This window comes from Uranotaenia lowii, chromosome 2, assembly GCF_029784155.1.
Source record: "Uranotaenia lowii strain MFRU-FL chromosome 2, ASM2978415v1, whole genome shotgun sequence".
NCBI lineage: Eukaryota > Metazoa > Arthropoda > Insecta > Diptera > Culicidae > Uranotaenia > Uranotaenia lowii.
Window position 1 is genome coordinate 437,021,964 of NC_073692.1, and position 15,035 is coordinate 437,036,998.

A 15,035-nucleotide genomic window follows, 5' to 3' on the forward strand; every position below is an offset into this window, starting at 1 on the left:
TTAACAAGAAAGCAGTTCAAACAGCATTCTCATCCAATGAGCCTCTAGATCTTGTAAAATGCTTGATTTAAGAATAAGCCTCCGAAATTCATAAACCGCAAATGCACACTTACTAGAGCATTGGGGAGACGAATGCCATTATATATCTATTCTATTTCTATCTACCATATCAGTACCTAATTGTTAACGTTCTCATTCAGCTAATTATGGTATCTTCTATTAAATCATCCACCTATCCAGTATCCTAAATAGACTATCCTAAAAGATTGATTACAGTTGTCTATCTTTCACATTACTATCTGTTCTAACCTAACTTGCGCTTGGTGGTAAAAAAGTGGAAATATCTACTTTAAAAGTTCTAACTGTGATATTTCCACTGCGCAACGCTCTTTTTGTCCGATGGAAGGGAGGGCAAGTGTTTCAACTCCCATTCACCTTATCAACATGGATCATTAAAGAAAAAATATACATCATTATAGTTTTTAAACCACCTTTAAATTAGGTTTCTATGATCTCATATCGAATTCGCCCATGATTCCCCACTCTCCCATAATAATAATACCTGGAACGAAGCTTTTTAACGTCTCTTACCATATGCTTCGCTTAAAGCCTGTTTTAGAAATTTTGTTTTAAGAGAACTTCTTTGAAAATAAAGGACCTGAAATATAAAACTTTATTAAAAAAAAATGTATGAAAAACTATATCAGGTCAAACAATCAATTCTGATCGGACCATATTGAACACTGGTAAGACGTTTGTTTAAAGCCGTGGAGCCAACACGTAGGTTCCGTTTCACTGGTGTTCATCAGTGATCCGTTCGTGTTCGCAAGATCTGATGTGATAGTTCCAGTATTCGACACTTTAAAATCTTGTGCGAGTAGGTCCACCCATTTATATCACGACTTCTTTCTTGTTTGAATTTGAAATATAAATTAACGACAGACAAATCTACTACAGAAAAAAAACCCCTATTACAACGAACAATTAACAAGAAAGCAGTTCAAACAGCATTCTCATCCAATGAGCCTCTAGATCTTGTAAAATGCTTGATTTAAGAATAAGCCTCCGAAATTCATAAACCGCAAATGCACACTTACTAGAGCATTGGGGAGACGAATGCCATTATATATCTATTCTATTTCTATCTACCATATCAGTACCTAATTGTTAACGTTCTCATTCAGCTAATTATGGTATCTTCTATTAAATCATCCACCTATCCAGTATCCTAAATAGACTATCCTAAAAGATTGATTACAGTTGTCTATCTTTCACATTACTATCTGTTCTAACCTAACTTGCGCTTGGTGGTAAAAAAGTGGAAATATCTACTTTAAAAGTTCTAACTGTGATATTTCCACTGCGCAACGCTCTTTTTGTCCGATGGAAGGGAGGGCAAGTGTTTCAACTCCCATTCACCTTATCAACATGGATCATTAAAGAAAAAATATACATCATTATAGTTTTTAAACCACCTTTGAATTAGGTTTCTATGATCTCATATCGAATAAGGTTATGTGCTACCGCCCTGTCAGGTTCATGTTAGTTTTTGAGCTTGTTTCCAAACCGTGAACTTCCATAAACACAAGAAAGCACAACATCGCCGTGACCCAATAGAGCCTAGGGTACGGAGTTTATCCTAGAGTCCATTGGACCAAATTCTACAAATTCAGTAACTTTGAGTTACCCAAAGTGTGAATAATGTTGCAGAACAAAGTTTGTTTATTAAGTTAATAACATTTGGGTTATGCTTTTATGTGAGCATACTCGTGGAAAGTGAAAAACACGAGAATTCTCGTCCGCAATGTGTAATACAAAAAAAAAAAGTTGTACATATTGCTGACAATTTTTTTTTCTGGGATTTTCATCCATGATTCATCCCTAATTCCTGACAATGCTGACTGTTCTGGTAATCTAAATTTTGAAAATTCTGGGTTTGGTGGGTCGCCAAATGACATACCACGAAATTATTTGTACATTTAAAAAAATACATTTTCGTGCATTTTCATATTGATCTTGAAAATTCATACCTTATTTTAAACGTTTTATCGCAGTATGTACATCCATGAGGACGTGCAAAAGAATGATGATTTATAAAATGACGATCCCTTCCAGAAGAGTGCGCAAATTTTTCTCCACATACACTGCATTGATACCTAAAAAAACGAAAAATAAATAGAAATATTAAATAATAATATAAAAAATATACTTTTTTCCTCCACTGTGCTCAGCATTGGTGTGCTGCCATAACGAACCAGCGTTATAATAAAATTTATCACATTTATCACACTGATATTTTTTTTCCCGCGTGTGTTTAGAATTGATGTGATATTTCAATCTCTTTGCGTTAGAAAATATTTTTGAACAGAACGAACACTCGTGAGTCCATAGGCTCGGATCGTGAGTTTGTCGATGATCGGTCAAGTTTGCTTGTACTAGGAACAATCCGCATACATCACATTGCATTTTCTTACTTTCTTGCTTGGCGCGTTTACTATCGCTTGAAGACTGCTCCAGTTCGTTCTGCATTTTAGGTTTTCGTCCTCGCTTTTTGGGATTTTTTGTCGATGTTATTACCTTCAATGTTTTTCTTTTCTTAGGCTTTTCCGGCATACTTTCACTTGAATCGTGATCTATAAAATCAGCGTTATTGAATACCGACTCTTCTTGGAATGAACTGGAACGGAATTCTGGCGATTTTTGCTGCGTTGCTATTTTCAAATTTTCTTCTGGAAAATTTTCCTCCGATATTAAGCCGCAATGTGAGTCATTATATGATTTTTCTTGTTTTATTTCTGGTTTTTTGCTCGACAATTGCACGGATTTTTTATCAAAATCCGAGGATTTGAAAACATCCCCTGAGCACAGTTTATAAAAGTAGTTATCATTTTGAATACAATTTGAACGGAATTCAATACATTTTTCTAGTGTTTCTAGACATGTTGAGCACATGTGAATCAGCCGGTCATCAATAGGTGTAACCTAAAAAAATTTTATTTATAGCCTAAATTAACAATTAAAAACTTAACAACTAAAAATATCTTACGCACATTTACACTTGTTATCTGCAGAATTGACTCGATAAATTTGGTGTGGTGGTTCAAAACAATCATTTCACCTTCTTCAGATTGCACCAAACATAAACGACATAAAATATAGTTGAGGTCCATTGCTTCTTCAGCACACCTGAAAAAACATTAAGAGGCAGGGTTAGGTGAGGTAACTATGAGCTCAGATAATTTAGAACAAACACCGTTATGGTCATGGCAGGTCTTAAAAGCACTGACGTTCAATTTCAATTCCTTCTAGTTTGTATTGAAAAAAGTTGAAGCATCGGTCGATGTTTACATTTTTCAATATCGCATGCTTTGAAACGACGATCATTCTAAGTTTATTTTATATTGGTGTACAAAGAATCTAAGTATAAACCATGGTACAGTGTTAAGTTTTCACTTCGATGGTTCAGGTTCATATCTTCAAGGATGCAAATTTTTTAAGTTAGTACAAAACTCCGCCGCCTAACGCCACAAGCAAACAGTTTCGTGGGAAGCTATCAGGCCGGCTTCATTCCATGTGGTTTATCTATAGGTGGGGACAACTAAAAACTTTAGTATTAGTTCGTTGTATCCATACAGTTGTTTATGAACGATTGTGACGTAACGCGACGCCATCACGGAGTCAAGTGTGAAGCGCCCAAATGTAGCCATGGAGACTTATAAGGAGGAATGTTTGGGACGCAAATAAACTTGTTTATTATTTAGAACGAAAACCGTCGCCCCGTGCTGTGCGCAGGGTTCAACACGCAGGAGTGCGTCGAATGAGAAAGAGCAAATAAAACGCAGCTCTTTCGTTCTCGATTCACGGGCACATTTGATTGCTCGAAATTCTCTCGAGAAATTTGCGACAAAAACGCAGATTGCAAATTTTTGAGCAGAGCGAATTCGCGCGCGCCTATTCGAGAGCGCGAGCGGTTCGGAAACTGCGTTTGCGTTTTTCTGCCGCGTGCGTGTAGGAACACCGAGCATCTATCGAGAGGACACGGCGGCTCACCGGACGGCGCGCGCGGCTCTCTTTAGCACACGGAGTGTTCGCCGTGTTTTCGTTATTAAGGGCCTGCGGAATAATGTGTGCGAATAATTTAATCAATAGATATGGTAAAACAGATAGAAGCAAGCAATAGCCTTGGGAGGAGGGTTAAAAAAATCCATGTTAGAAGTTAAAAAATACATACTAGTAATAGTAACTAGCACTAGTAACTATGAAAAATTTACTATGCAGTAGTGAAATTTCGCAAAAAACGCCTAATCAAAGAGCCTTACACAAGGATTGTTAAAATGCATGTTAAAAATATTCTAGCCACTAGTAATAGTTACCAGCACTAGTAACTATAAAAAAAATTACCATGCAATAGTAAAATTTCGCGAAAAACGCCAAATGAAAGATCTTTACACAAGGATTGTTAAAATGAATGTTAAAAATATTCTTGCCACTAGTAATAGTTACCAGCACTAGTAACTATGAAAAATTTACCATGCAATAGTAAAATTTCGCGAAAAACGTCAAATGAAAGATTTTTACACAAGGATTGTTAGAATGAATGTTAAAAATATTCTAACCACTCGTAATAGTTACCAGCACTAGTAACTATGAAAAATTTACCATGCAATAGTAAAATTTCGCGAAAAACGTCAAATGAAAGATCTTTACACAAGGATTGTTAAAATGCATGTTAAAAATATTCTAGCCACTAGTAATAGTTACCAGCACTAGTAACTATGAAAAATTTACCATGAAATAGTAAAATTTCGCAAAAAACGCCAAATGAAAGATCTTTACACAAGGATTGTTAAAATGAATGTTAAAAATATTCTAACCACTAGTAATAGTTACCAGCACTAGTAACTATGAAAAATTTACCTTGAAAAAGTAAAATTTCGCGAAAATCGCCAAATTAAAGAGCCTTACACAAGGATTGTTAAAATGCATGTTAAAAATATTCTAGCCACTAGTAATAGTTACCAGCACTAGTAACTATAAAAAAAATTACCATGCAATAGTAAAATTTCGCGAAAAACGCCAAATGAAAGATCTTTACACAAGGATTGTTAAAATGAATGTTAAAAATATTCTTGCCACTAGTAATAGTTACCAGCACTAGTAACTATGAAAAATTTACCATGCAATAGTAAAATTTCGCGAAAAACGCCAAATCAAAGAGCCTAACATAGGGATTGTTAAAATGCATGTTAAAAATACTCTAGCCACTAGTAAAAGTTACCAGCACTAGTAACTATGAAAAATTTACCATGCAATAGTAAAATTTCGCGAAAAACGTCAAATGAAAGATCTTTACACAAGGATTGTTAGAATGAATGTTAAAAATATTCTAACCACTCGTAATAGTTACCAGCACTAGTAACTATGAAAAATTTACCATGCAATAGTAAAATTTCGCAAAAAACGCCAAATGAAAGATCTTTACACAAGGATTGTTAGAATGAATGTTAAAAATATTCTAACCACTAGTAATAGTTACCAGCACTAGTAACTATGAAAAATTTACCATGCGATAGTAAAATTTCGCGAAAAACGCCAAATGAAAGATCTTTACACAAGGATTGTTAGAATGAATGTTAAAAATATTCTAACCACTAGTAATAGTTACCAGCACTAGTAACTATGAAAAATTTACCATGAAATAGTAAAACTTCGCAAAAAACGCCAAATGAAAGATCTTTACACAAGGATTGTTAGAATGAATGTTAAAAATATTCTAACCACTAGTAATAGTTACCAGCACTAGTAACTATGAAAAATTTACCATGCAATAGTAAAATTTCGCGAAAATCGCCAAATGAAAGATCTTTACACAAGGATTGTTAAAATGCATGTTAAAAATATTCTAGCCACTAGTAATAGTTACCAGCACTAGTAACTATAAAAAAAATTACCATGCAATAGTAAAATTTCGCGAAAAACGCCAAATGAAAGATCTTTACACAAGGATTGTTAAAATGAATGTTAAAAATATTCTTGCCACTAGTAATAGTTACCAGCACTAGTAACTATGAAAAATTTACCATGCAATAGTAAAATTTCGCGAAAAACGCCAAATCAAAGAGCCTAACATAAGGATTGTTAAAATGCATGTTAAAAATATTCTAGCCACTAGTAATAGTTACCAGCACTAGTAACTATGAAAAATTTACCATGCAATAGTAAAATTTCGCGAAAAACGCCAAATGAAAGATCTTTACACAAGGATTGTTAAAATGAATGTTAAAAATATTCTAACCACTAGTAATAGTTACCAGCACTAGTAACTATGAAAAATTTACCATGCAATAGTAAAATTTCGCGAAAAACGCCAAATCAAAGAGCCTAACATAAGGATTGTTAAAATGCACGTTAAAAATATTCTAGCCACTAGTAATAGTTACCAGCACTAGTAACTATGAAAAATTTACCATGCAATAGTAAAATTTCGCGAAAAACGCCAAATCAAAGAGCCTAACATAGGGATTGTTAAAATGCATGTTAAAAATACTCTAGCCACTAGTAAAAGTTACCAGCACTAGTAACTATGAAAAATTTACCATGCAATAGTAAAATTTCGCGAAAAACGTCAAATGAAAGATCTTTACACAAGGATTGTTAGAATGAATGTTAAAAATATTCTAACCACTCGTAATAGTTACCAGCACTAGTAACTATGAAAAATTTACCATGCAATAGTAAAATTTCGCAAAAAACGCCAAATGAAAGATCTTTACACAAGGATTGTTAGAATGAATGTTAAAAATATTCTAACCACTAGTAATAGTTACCAGCACTAGTAACTATGAAAAATTTACCATGCGATAGTAAAATTTCGCGAAAAACGCCAAATCAAAGAGCCTAACATAAGGATTGTTAAAATGCACGTTAAAAATATTCTAGCCACTAGTAATAGTTACCAGCACTAGTAACTATAAAAAAAATTACCATGCAATAGTAAAATTTCGCGAAAAACGCCAAATGAAAGATCTTTACACAAGGATTGTTAGAATGAATGTTAAAAATATTCTAACCACTAGTAATAGTTACCAGCACTAGTAACTATGAAAAATTTACCATGAAATAGTAAAACTTCGCAAAAAACGCCAAATGAAAGATCTTTACACAAGGATTGTTAGAATGAATGTTAAAAATATTCTAACCACTAGTAATAGTTACCAGCACTAGTAACTATGAAAAATTTACCATGCAATAGTAAAATTTCGCGAAAAACGCCAAATCAAAGAGCCTAACATAAGGATTGTTAAAATGCATGTTAAAAATATTCTAGCCACTAGTAATAGTTACCAGCACTAGTAACTATGAAAAATTTACCATGCAATAGTAAAATTTCGCGAAAAACGCCAAATCAAAGAGCTTTACACAAGGATTGTTAAAATGAATGTTAAAAATATTCTAGCCACTAATAATAGTTACCAGCACTAGTAACTATGAAAAATTTACCATGCAATAGTAAAATTTCGCGAAAAACGCCAAATCAAAGAGCCTTACACAAGTTAAGAAAATCTTTTCTTTCTTAACAAATTTGTGTTTCAAAATAACGATCCAAGTATCAAAAAAAATTTTGTTTGCTATTCTTCGCTACAACAGGGTTCAACAGCACTTTCAGAGTTCTAAGCGCTTGAAGTCGGACTCTAACGAGAGCTTGGAAAAACGGTTACGTCGGTTTGCACTGGAGCCATCTATACCGTTGGACGTGGACATTATCAAATGGTGGAAGCAAAACTATAAGCTTGATGTGGAATTAAATAATTTGGCAATGACAGCCCTGCAGCTGCCGTGTACGCAGGTGTCTGCGGAGAGGGCTTTCAATAGCTTGGGCCAAATATTGACCAAATTCCGTGTCAACTTGTCTCCGGAAATATTAGAAAAAATTCTATTATTAAAAAATAACTATGACATCATCGAAGATCCGACATTTGTTCCGGAATTCTAAATAAACGAAAAAGCTCACACATATGTAGAACTGATAAAAATCTGTTTTCATTGAAAATTTGTTGACACTAACATGTAAACTGAGTTGAGTGATGTGTGCATGCATTCTGTGACCATAGATGTATGTGTTTTCTAGTCGCTAGAATATTTCGACATTCATTTGAACAATCTTTAGAACCTATGATTTTGCGTTTTTCTAGAAAAATAATTATAACATGGAAAATTTATAATTGTTACTAGTGCTGGTAACTATTACCAGTGACGGCAATATATTTTACATTCATTTTAACAATTCGTGTGTAAAACTCTTTGATTTGACGTTTTTCGCGAAATTTTGCATTTGCATGGTAAATTTACATAGTAACTAGTGCTGGTAACTACAGTATTGTTCCGATTTTGTCAGCTCCCGATTTTGTCTACCCCCGATTTTGTCTATCCCCGATTTTGTCAGCATTTTATCCCGATTTTGTCAGCCTTTAAATTTAGTTGAAATTTTCTGCTTTTAACTAAAATTCCAAGTCATTGAACACTGTATGTTTTTGTTGGGGTTGTCCTACGGGGGACCCACGTAGAGGACCACCCATTAACCACTTAGTATTTTAGGGACCATTCAAATATTACGTAACGCTTTCAGTGGGGGAGGGAGTTTAGCAGTTTGTTACGCTTTGTGGATTTTGCTTAGAAATTTTGAGACGATTGTGTTACGTAGGTAGGAGGGGGGTTTGAAAATGCTCGAAAAATGCGTTACGTAATATTTGAACGGCCCCTCAAGGGTTGGTATTTTAAGGGTTGGGGGTGATTGAAGGTTCATAAGAGTTTTCATTGATGACGAATGGAAGGAGGTTGAAACTTGATCACATTTTGATCACATGGTTTATCACATCACCCTTAGGGATCATCCATAAACCACATAGACTTCAGGGAGGAAGGGGGGGAGGGGGGTGGTTGGCCAAAGTCTACGCTCCATACAAATTTTCTAAATTTTTTATGGACAAAAGTATACGGTTTTTCAAATAGCATGTACACAATCCATTGTATAAAAGGTGTTTGTAAACAATCACTTAGGGTTGAGTTCTGGAACAGGTCCTCCATTTTGCTATTAGCAAGACCTTTCATTTGACGCCTCAAGAACTCAAATCGGTCAAGCGGTCATCGAGAAACGTGTGTGACATTATTTTGTAACATACATACACACATACGCACACACATACACACATACATACACACATACAGACATGTTCCGTTCTCGGTGAACTGAGTCGAATGGTATGTGACACTTGGCCGTCCGGGCCTCGGATCGAAAGTTGGTTTTTCAAAAGACATGTATTCCCTTCTTTGTAAGAAGGGTAAAAAATAAAGAAAAGGGGTCAATGTCACCCCTTATCATGGTATTGACATAAAATATCGAAATAACAAGTAAACGGACAATTATCCAATTAAAATTGAAATTATTTTCAAGAAAAATTTTTTCCCGATTTTGTCAGGAACCCTGTTTTGTCAGCCCTAAATTCAAGATGGGGCTGACAAAATCGGAACAATACTGTATTACTAGTGGCTAGAATATTTTTAACATTCATTTTAACAATCCTTGTGTAAAGCTCTTTGATTTGGCGTTTTTCGCGAAATTTTACTATTGCATGGTAAATTTTTCATAGTTACTAGTGCTGGTAACTATTACTAGTGGCTAAAACATTTTTAACATTCATTTTAACAATCCTTGTGTAAAGCTCTTTCATTTGGCGTTTTTCGCGAAATTTTACTATTGCATGGTAAATTTTTCATAGTTACTAGTGCTGGTAACTATTACTAGTGGCTAAAACATTTTTAACATTCATTTTAACAATCCTTGTGTAAAGCTCTTTCATTTGGCGTTTTTCGCGAAATTTTACTATTGCATGGTAAATTTTTCATAGTTACTAGTGCTGGTAACTATTACTAGTGGCTAAAACATTTTTAACATTCATTTTAACAATCCTTGTGTAAAGCTCTTTCATTTGGCGTTTTTCGCGAAATTTTACTATTGCATGGTAAATTTTTCATAGTTACTAGTGCTGGTAACTATTACTAGTGGCTAAAACATTTTTAACATTCATTTTAACAATCCTTGTGTAAAGCTCTTTCATTTGGCGTTTTTCGCGAAATTTTACTATTGCATGGTAATTTTTCATAGTTACTAGTGCTGGTAACTATTACTAGTGGCTAAAACATTTTTAACATTCATTTTAACAATCCTTGTGTAAAGCTCTTTCATTCGGCGTTTTTCGCGAAATTTTACTATTGCATGGTAAATTTTTCATAGTTACTAGTGCTGGTAACTATTACTAGTGGCTAAAACATTTTTAACATTCATTTTAACAATCCTTGTGTAAAGCTCTTTCATTTGGCGTTTTTCGCGAAATTTTACTATTGCATGGTAAATTTTTCATAGTTACTAGTGCTGGTAACTATTACTAGTGGCTAAAACATTTTTAACATTCATTTTAACAATCCTTGTGTAAAGCTCTTTCATTTGGCGTTTTTCGCGAAATTTTACTATTGCATGGTAAATTTTTCATAGTTACTAGTGCTGGTAACTATTACTAGTGGCTAAAACATTTTTAACATTCATTTTAACAATCCTTGTGTAAAGCTCTTTCATTTGGCGTTTTTCGCGAAATTTTACTATTGCATGGTAAATTTTTCATAGTTACTAGTGCTGGTAACTATTACTAGTGGCTAAAACATTTTTAACATTCATTTTAACAATCCTTGTGTAAAGCTCTTTCATTCGGCGTTTTTCGCGAAATTTTACTATTGCATGGTAAATTTTTCATAGTTACTAGTGCTGGTAACTATTACTAGTGGCTAAAACATTTTTAACATTCATTTTAACAATCCTTGTGTAAAGCTCTTTCATTCGGCGTTTTTCGCGAAATTTTACTATTGCATGGTAAATTTTTCATAGTTACTAGTGCTGGTAACTATTACTAGTGGCTAAAACATTTTTAACATTCATTTTAACAATCCTTGTGTAAAGCTCTTTCATTTGGCGTTTTTCGCGAAATTTTACTATTGCATGGTAAATTTTTCATAGTTACTAGTGCTGGTAACTATTACTAGTGGCTAAAACATTTTTAACATTCATTTTAACAATCCTTGTGTAAAGCTCTTTCATTCGGCGTTTTTCGCGAAATTTTACTATTGCATGGTAAATTTTTCATAGTTACTAGTGCTGGTAACTATTACTAGTGGCTAAAACATTTTTAACATTCATTTTAACAATCCTTGTGTAAAGCTCTTTCATTTGGCGTTTTTCGCGAAATTTTACTATTGCATGGTAAATTTTTCATAGTTACTAGTGCTGGTAACTATTACTAGTGGCTAAAACATTTTTAACATTCATTTTAACAATCCTTGTGTAAAGCTCTTTCATTCGGCGTTTTTCGCGAAATTTTACTATTGCATGGTAAATTTTTCATAGTTACTAGTGCTGGTAACTATTACTAGTGGCTAAAACATTTTTAACATTCATTTTAACAATCCTTGTGTAAAGCTCTTTCATTTGGCGTTTTTCGCGAAATTTTACTATTGCATGGTAAATTTTTCATAGTTACTAGTGCTGGTAACTATTACTAGTGGCTAAAACATTTTTAACATTCATTTTAACAATCCTTGTGTAAAGCTCTTTCATTTGGCGTTTTTCGCGAAATTTTACTATTGCATGGTAAATTTTTCATAGTTACTAGTGCTGGTAACTATTACTAGTGGCTAAAACATTTTTAACATTCATTTTAACAATCCTTGTGTAAAGCTTTTTCATTTGGCGTTTTTCGCGAAATTTTACTATTGCATGGTAAATTTTTCATAGTTACTAGTGCTGGTAACTATTACTAGTGGCTAAAACATTTTTAACATTCATTTTAACAATCCTTGTGTAAAGCTCTTTCATTTGGCGTTTTTCGCGAAATTTTACTATTGCATGGTAAATTTTTCATAGTTACTAGTGCTGGTAACTATTACTAGTGGCTAAAACATTTTTAACATTCATTTTAACAATCCTTGTGTAAAGCTCTTTCATTTGGCGTTTTTCGCGAAATTTTACTATTGCATGGTAAATTTTTCATAGTTACTAGTGCTGGTAACTATTACTAGTGGCTAAAACATTTTTAACATTCATTTTAACAATCCTTGTGTAAAGCTCTTTCATTTGGCGTTTTTCGCGAAATTTTACTATTGCATGGTAAATTTTTCATAGTTACTAGTGCTGGTAACTATTACTAGTGGCTAAAACATTTTTAACATTCATTTTAACAATCCTTGTGTAAAGCTCTTTCATTCGGCGTTTTTCGCGAAATTTTACTATTGCATGGTAAATTTTTCATAGTTACTAGTGCTGGTAACTATTACTAGTGGCTAAAACATTTTTAACATTCATTTTAACAATCCTTGTGTAAAGCTCTTTCATTTGGCGTTTTTCGCGAAATTTTACTATTGCATGGTAAATTTTTCATAGTTACTAGTGCTGGTAACTATTACTAGTGGCTAAAACATTTTTAACATTCATTTTAACAATCCTTGTGTAAAGCTCTTTCATTTGGCGTTTTTCGCGAAATTTTACTATTGCATGGTAAATTTTTCATAGTTACTAGTGCTGGTAACTATTACTAGTGGCTAAAACATTTTTAACATTCATTTTAACAATCCTTGTGTAAAGCTCTTTCATTTGGCGTTTTTCGCGAAATTTTACTATTGCATGGTAAATTTTTCATAGTTACTAGTGCTGGTAACTATTACTAGTGGCTAAAACATTTTTAACATTCATTTTAACAATCCTTGTGTAAAGCTCTTTCATTCGGCGTTTTTCGCGAAATTTTACTATTGCATGGTAAATTTTTCATAGTTACTAGTGCTGGTAACTATTACTAGTGGCTAAAACATTTTTAACATTCATTTTAACAATCCTTGTGTAAAGCTCTTTCATTTGGCGTTTTTCGCGAAATTTTACTATTGCATGGTAAATTTTTCATAGTTACTAGTGCTGGTAACTATTACTAGTGGCTAAAACATTTTTAACATTCATTTTAACAATCCTTGTGTAAAGCTCTTTCATTTGGCGTTTTTCGCGAAATTTTACTATTGCATGGTAAATTTTTCATAGTTACTAGTGCTGGTAACTATTACTAGTGGCTAAAACATTTTTAACATTCATTTTAACAATCCTTGTGTAAAGCTCTTTCATTCGGCGTTTTTCGCGAAATTTTACTATTGCATGGTAAATTTTTCATAGTTACTAGTGCTGGTAACTATTACTAGTGGCTAAAACATTTTTAACATTCATTTTAACAATCCTTGTGTAAAGCTCTTTCATTTGGCGTTTTTCGCGAAATTTTACTATTGCATGGTAAATTTTTCATAGTTACTAGTGCTGGTAACTATTACTAGTGGCTAAAACATTTTTAACATTCATTTTAACAATCCTTGTGTAAAGCTCTTTCATTCGGCGTTTTTCGCGAAATTTTACTATTGCATGGTAAATTTTTCATAGTTACTAGTGCTGGTAACTATTACTAGTGGCTAAAACATTTTTAACATTCATTTTAACAATCCTTGTGTAAAGCTCTTTCATTTGGCGTTTTTCGCGAAATTTTACTATTGCATGGTAAATTTTTCATAGTTACTAGTGCTGGTAACTATTACTAGTGGCTAAAACATTTTTAACATTCATTTTAACAATCCTTGTGTAAAGCTCTTTCATTTGGCGTTTTTCGCGAAATTTTACTATTGCATGGTAAATTTTTCATAGTTACTAGTGCTGGTAACTATTACTAGTGGCTAAAACATTTTTAACATTCATTTTAACAATCCTTGTGTAAAGCTCTTTCATTTGGCGTTTTTCGCGAAATTTTACTATTGCATGGTAAATTTTTCATAGTTACTAGTGCTGGTAACTATTACTAGTGGCTAAAACATTTTTAACATTCATTTTAACAATCCTTGTGTAAAGCTCTTTCATTTGGCGTTTTTCGCGAAATTTTACTATTGCATGGTAAATTTTTCATAGTTACTAGTGCTGGTAACTATTACTAGTGGCTAAAACATTTTTAACATTCATTTTAACAATCCTTGTGTAAAGCTCTTTCATTTGGCGTTTTTCGCGAAATTTTACTATTGCATGGTAAATTTTTCATAGTTACTAGTGCTGGTAACTATTACTAGTGGCTAAAACATTTTTAACATTCATTTTAACAATCCTTGTGTAAAGCTCTTTCATTTGGCGTTTTTCGCGAAATTTTACTATTGCATGGTAAATTTTTCATAGTTACTAGTGCTGGTAACTATTACTAGTGGCTAAAACATTTTTAACATTCATTTTAACAATCCTTGTGTAAAGCTCTTTCATTTGGCGTTTTTCGCGAAATTTTACTATTGCATGGTAAATTTTTCATAGTTACTAGTGCTGGTAACTATTACTAGTGGCTAAAACATTTTTAACATTCATTTTAACAATCCTTGTGTAAAGCTTTTTCATTTGGCGTTTTTCGCGAAATTTTACTATTGCATGGTAAATTTTTCATAGTTACTAGTGCTGGTAACTATTACTAATGGGTAACGTTAACTTCCTACATCAATTTTTATAACCCTCCGCCAAATCCCATTGCGCGCTTACATATATTTTAACTATCCTGTTGATAAAATCATACACACAGATTTCTCAATCGGCACTGCAATCAGAAACACGAACGAAACACAAGGCCCTCACTCGAGCCCGTGCGCGCCGCCCGGTGACGAAAAGAGGGCCGCCTCGGACCATTCGGAGAGCCGCCGCGCGCTGCATTTTGGGCCGCTGCGTGCTGTTCTTTGAGCCAAAAGAGAGGCCTCACCCGCCGCTCGATTAGGACGCGCGAGAGCTAGCCGTGCCTGTTTGACTCGGCCGCTCGCGCAGATTTCGGATAGTGCATCTCGTCGACGAGAACGAGGGGAAAAGATTGAGCGAGCGTGTTTTTGTTTCGAGCGAGAGCGCGTCAACGGCCAGAACGCAAACGAAGAAGTGTTTCGCTCGAGAG

The 15,035-nt window shown here is 33.7% G+C and overlaps 1 protein-coding gene across 1 annotated transcript in view; it reads right to left on the reverse strand.

Annotated features, from left to right (window-relative positions):
* Positions 1–15,035, reverse strand: part of LOC129749367 (zinc finger protein 62-like) — a 76,025-nt gene that overhangs the window by 21,971 nt on the left and 39,019 nt on the right. Inside the window, exons 2-4 of the mRNA XM_055744330.1 lie at positions 3,051–3,186; positions 2,210–2,982; positions 2,031–2,156 (exon numbers count right to left, since the gene is read on the reverse strand). Coding sequence (XP_055600305.1) covers positions 2,031–2,156; positions 2,210–2,982; positions 3,051–3,170 — 1,019 coding nt within the window. The 5' untranslated portion in view covers positions 3,171–3,186. The remainder of the gene's footprint in view (positions 1–2,030; positions 2,157–2,209; positions 2,983–3,050; positions 3,187–15,035) is intronic.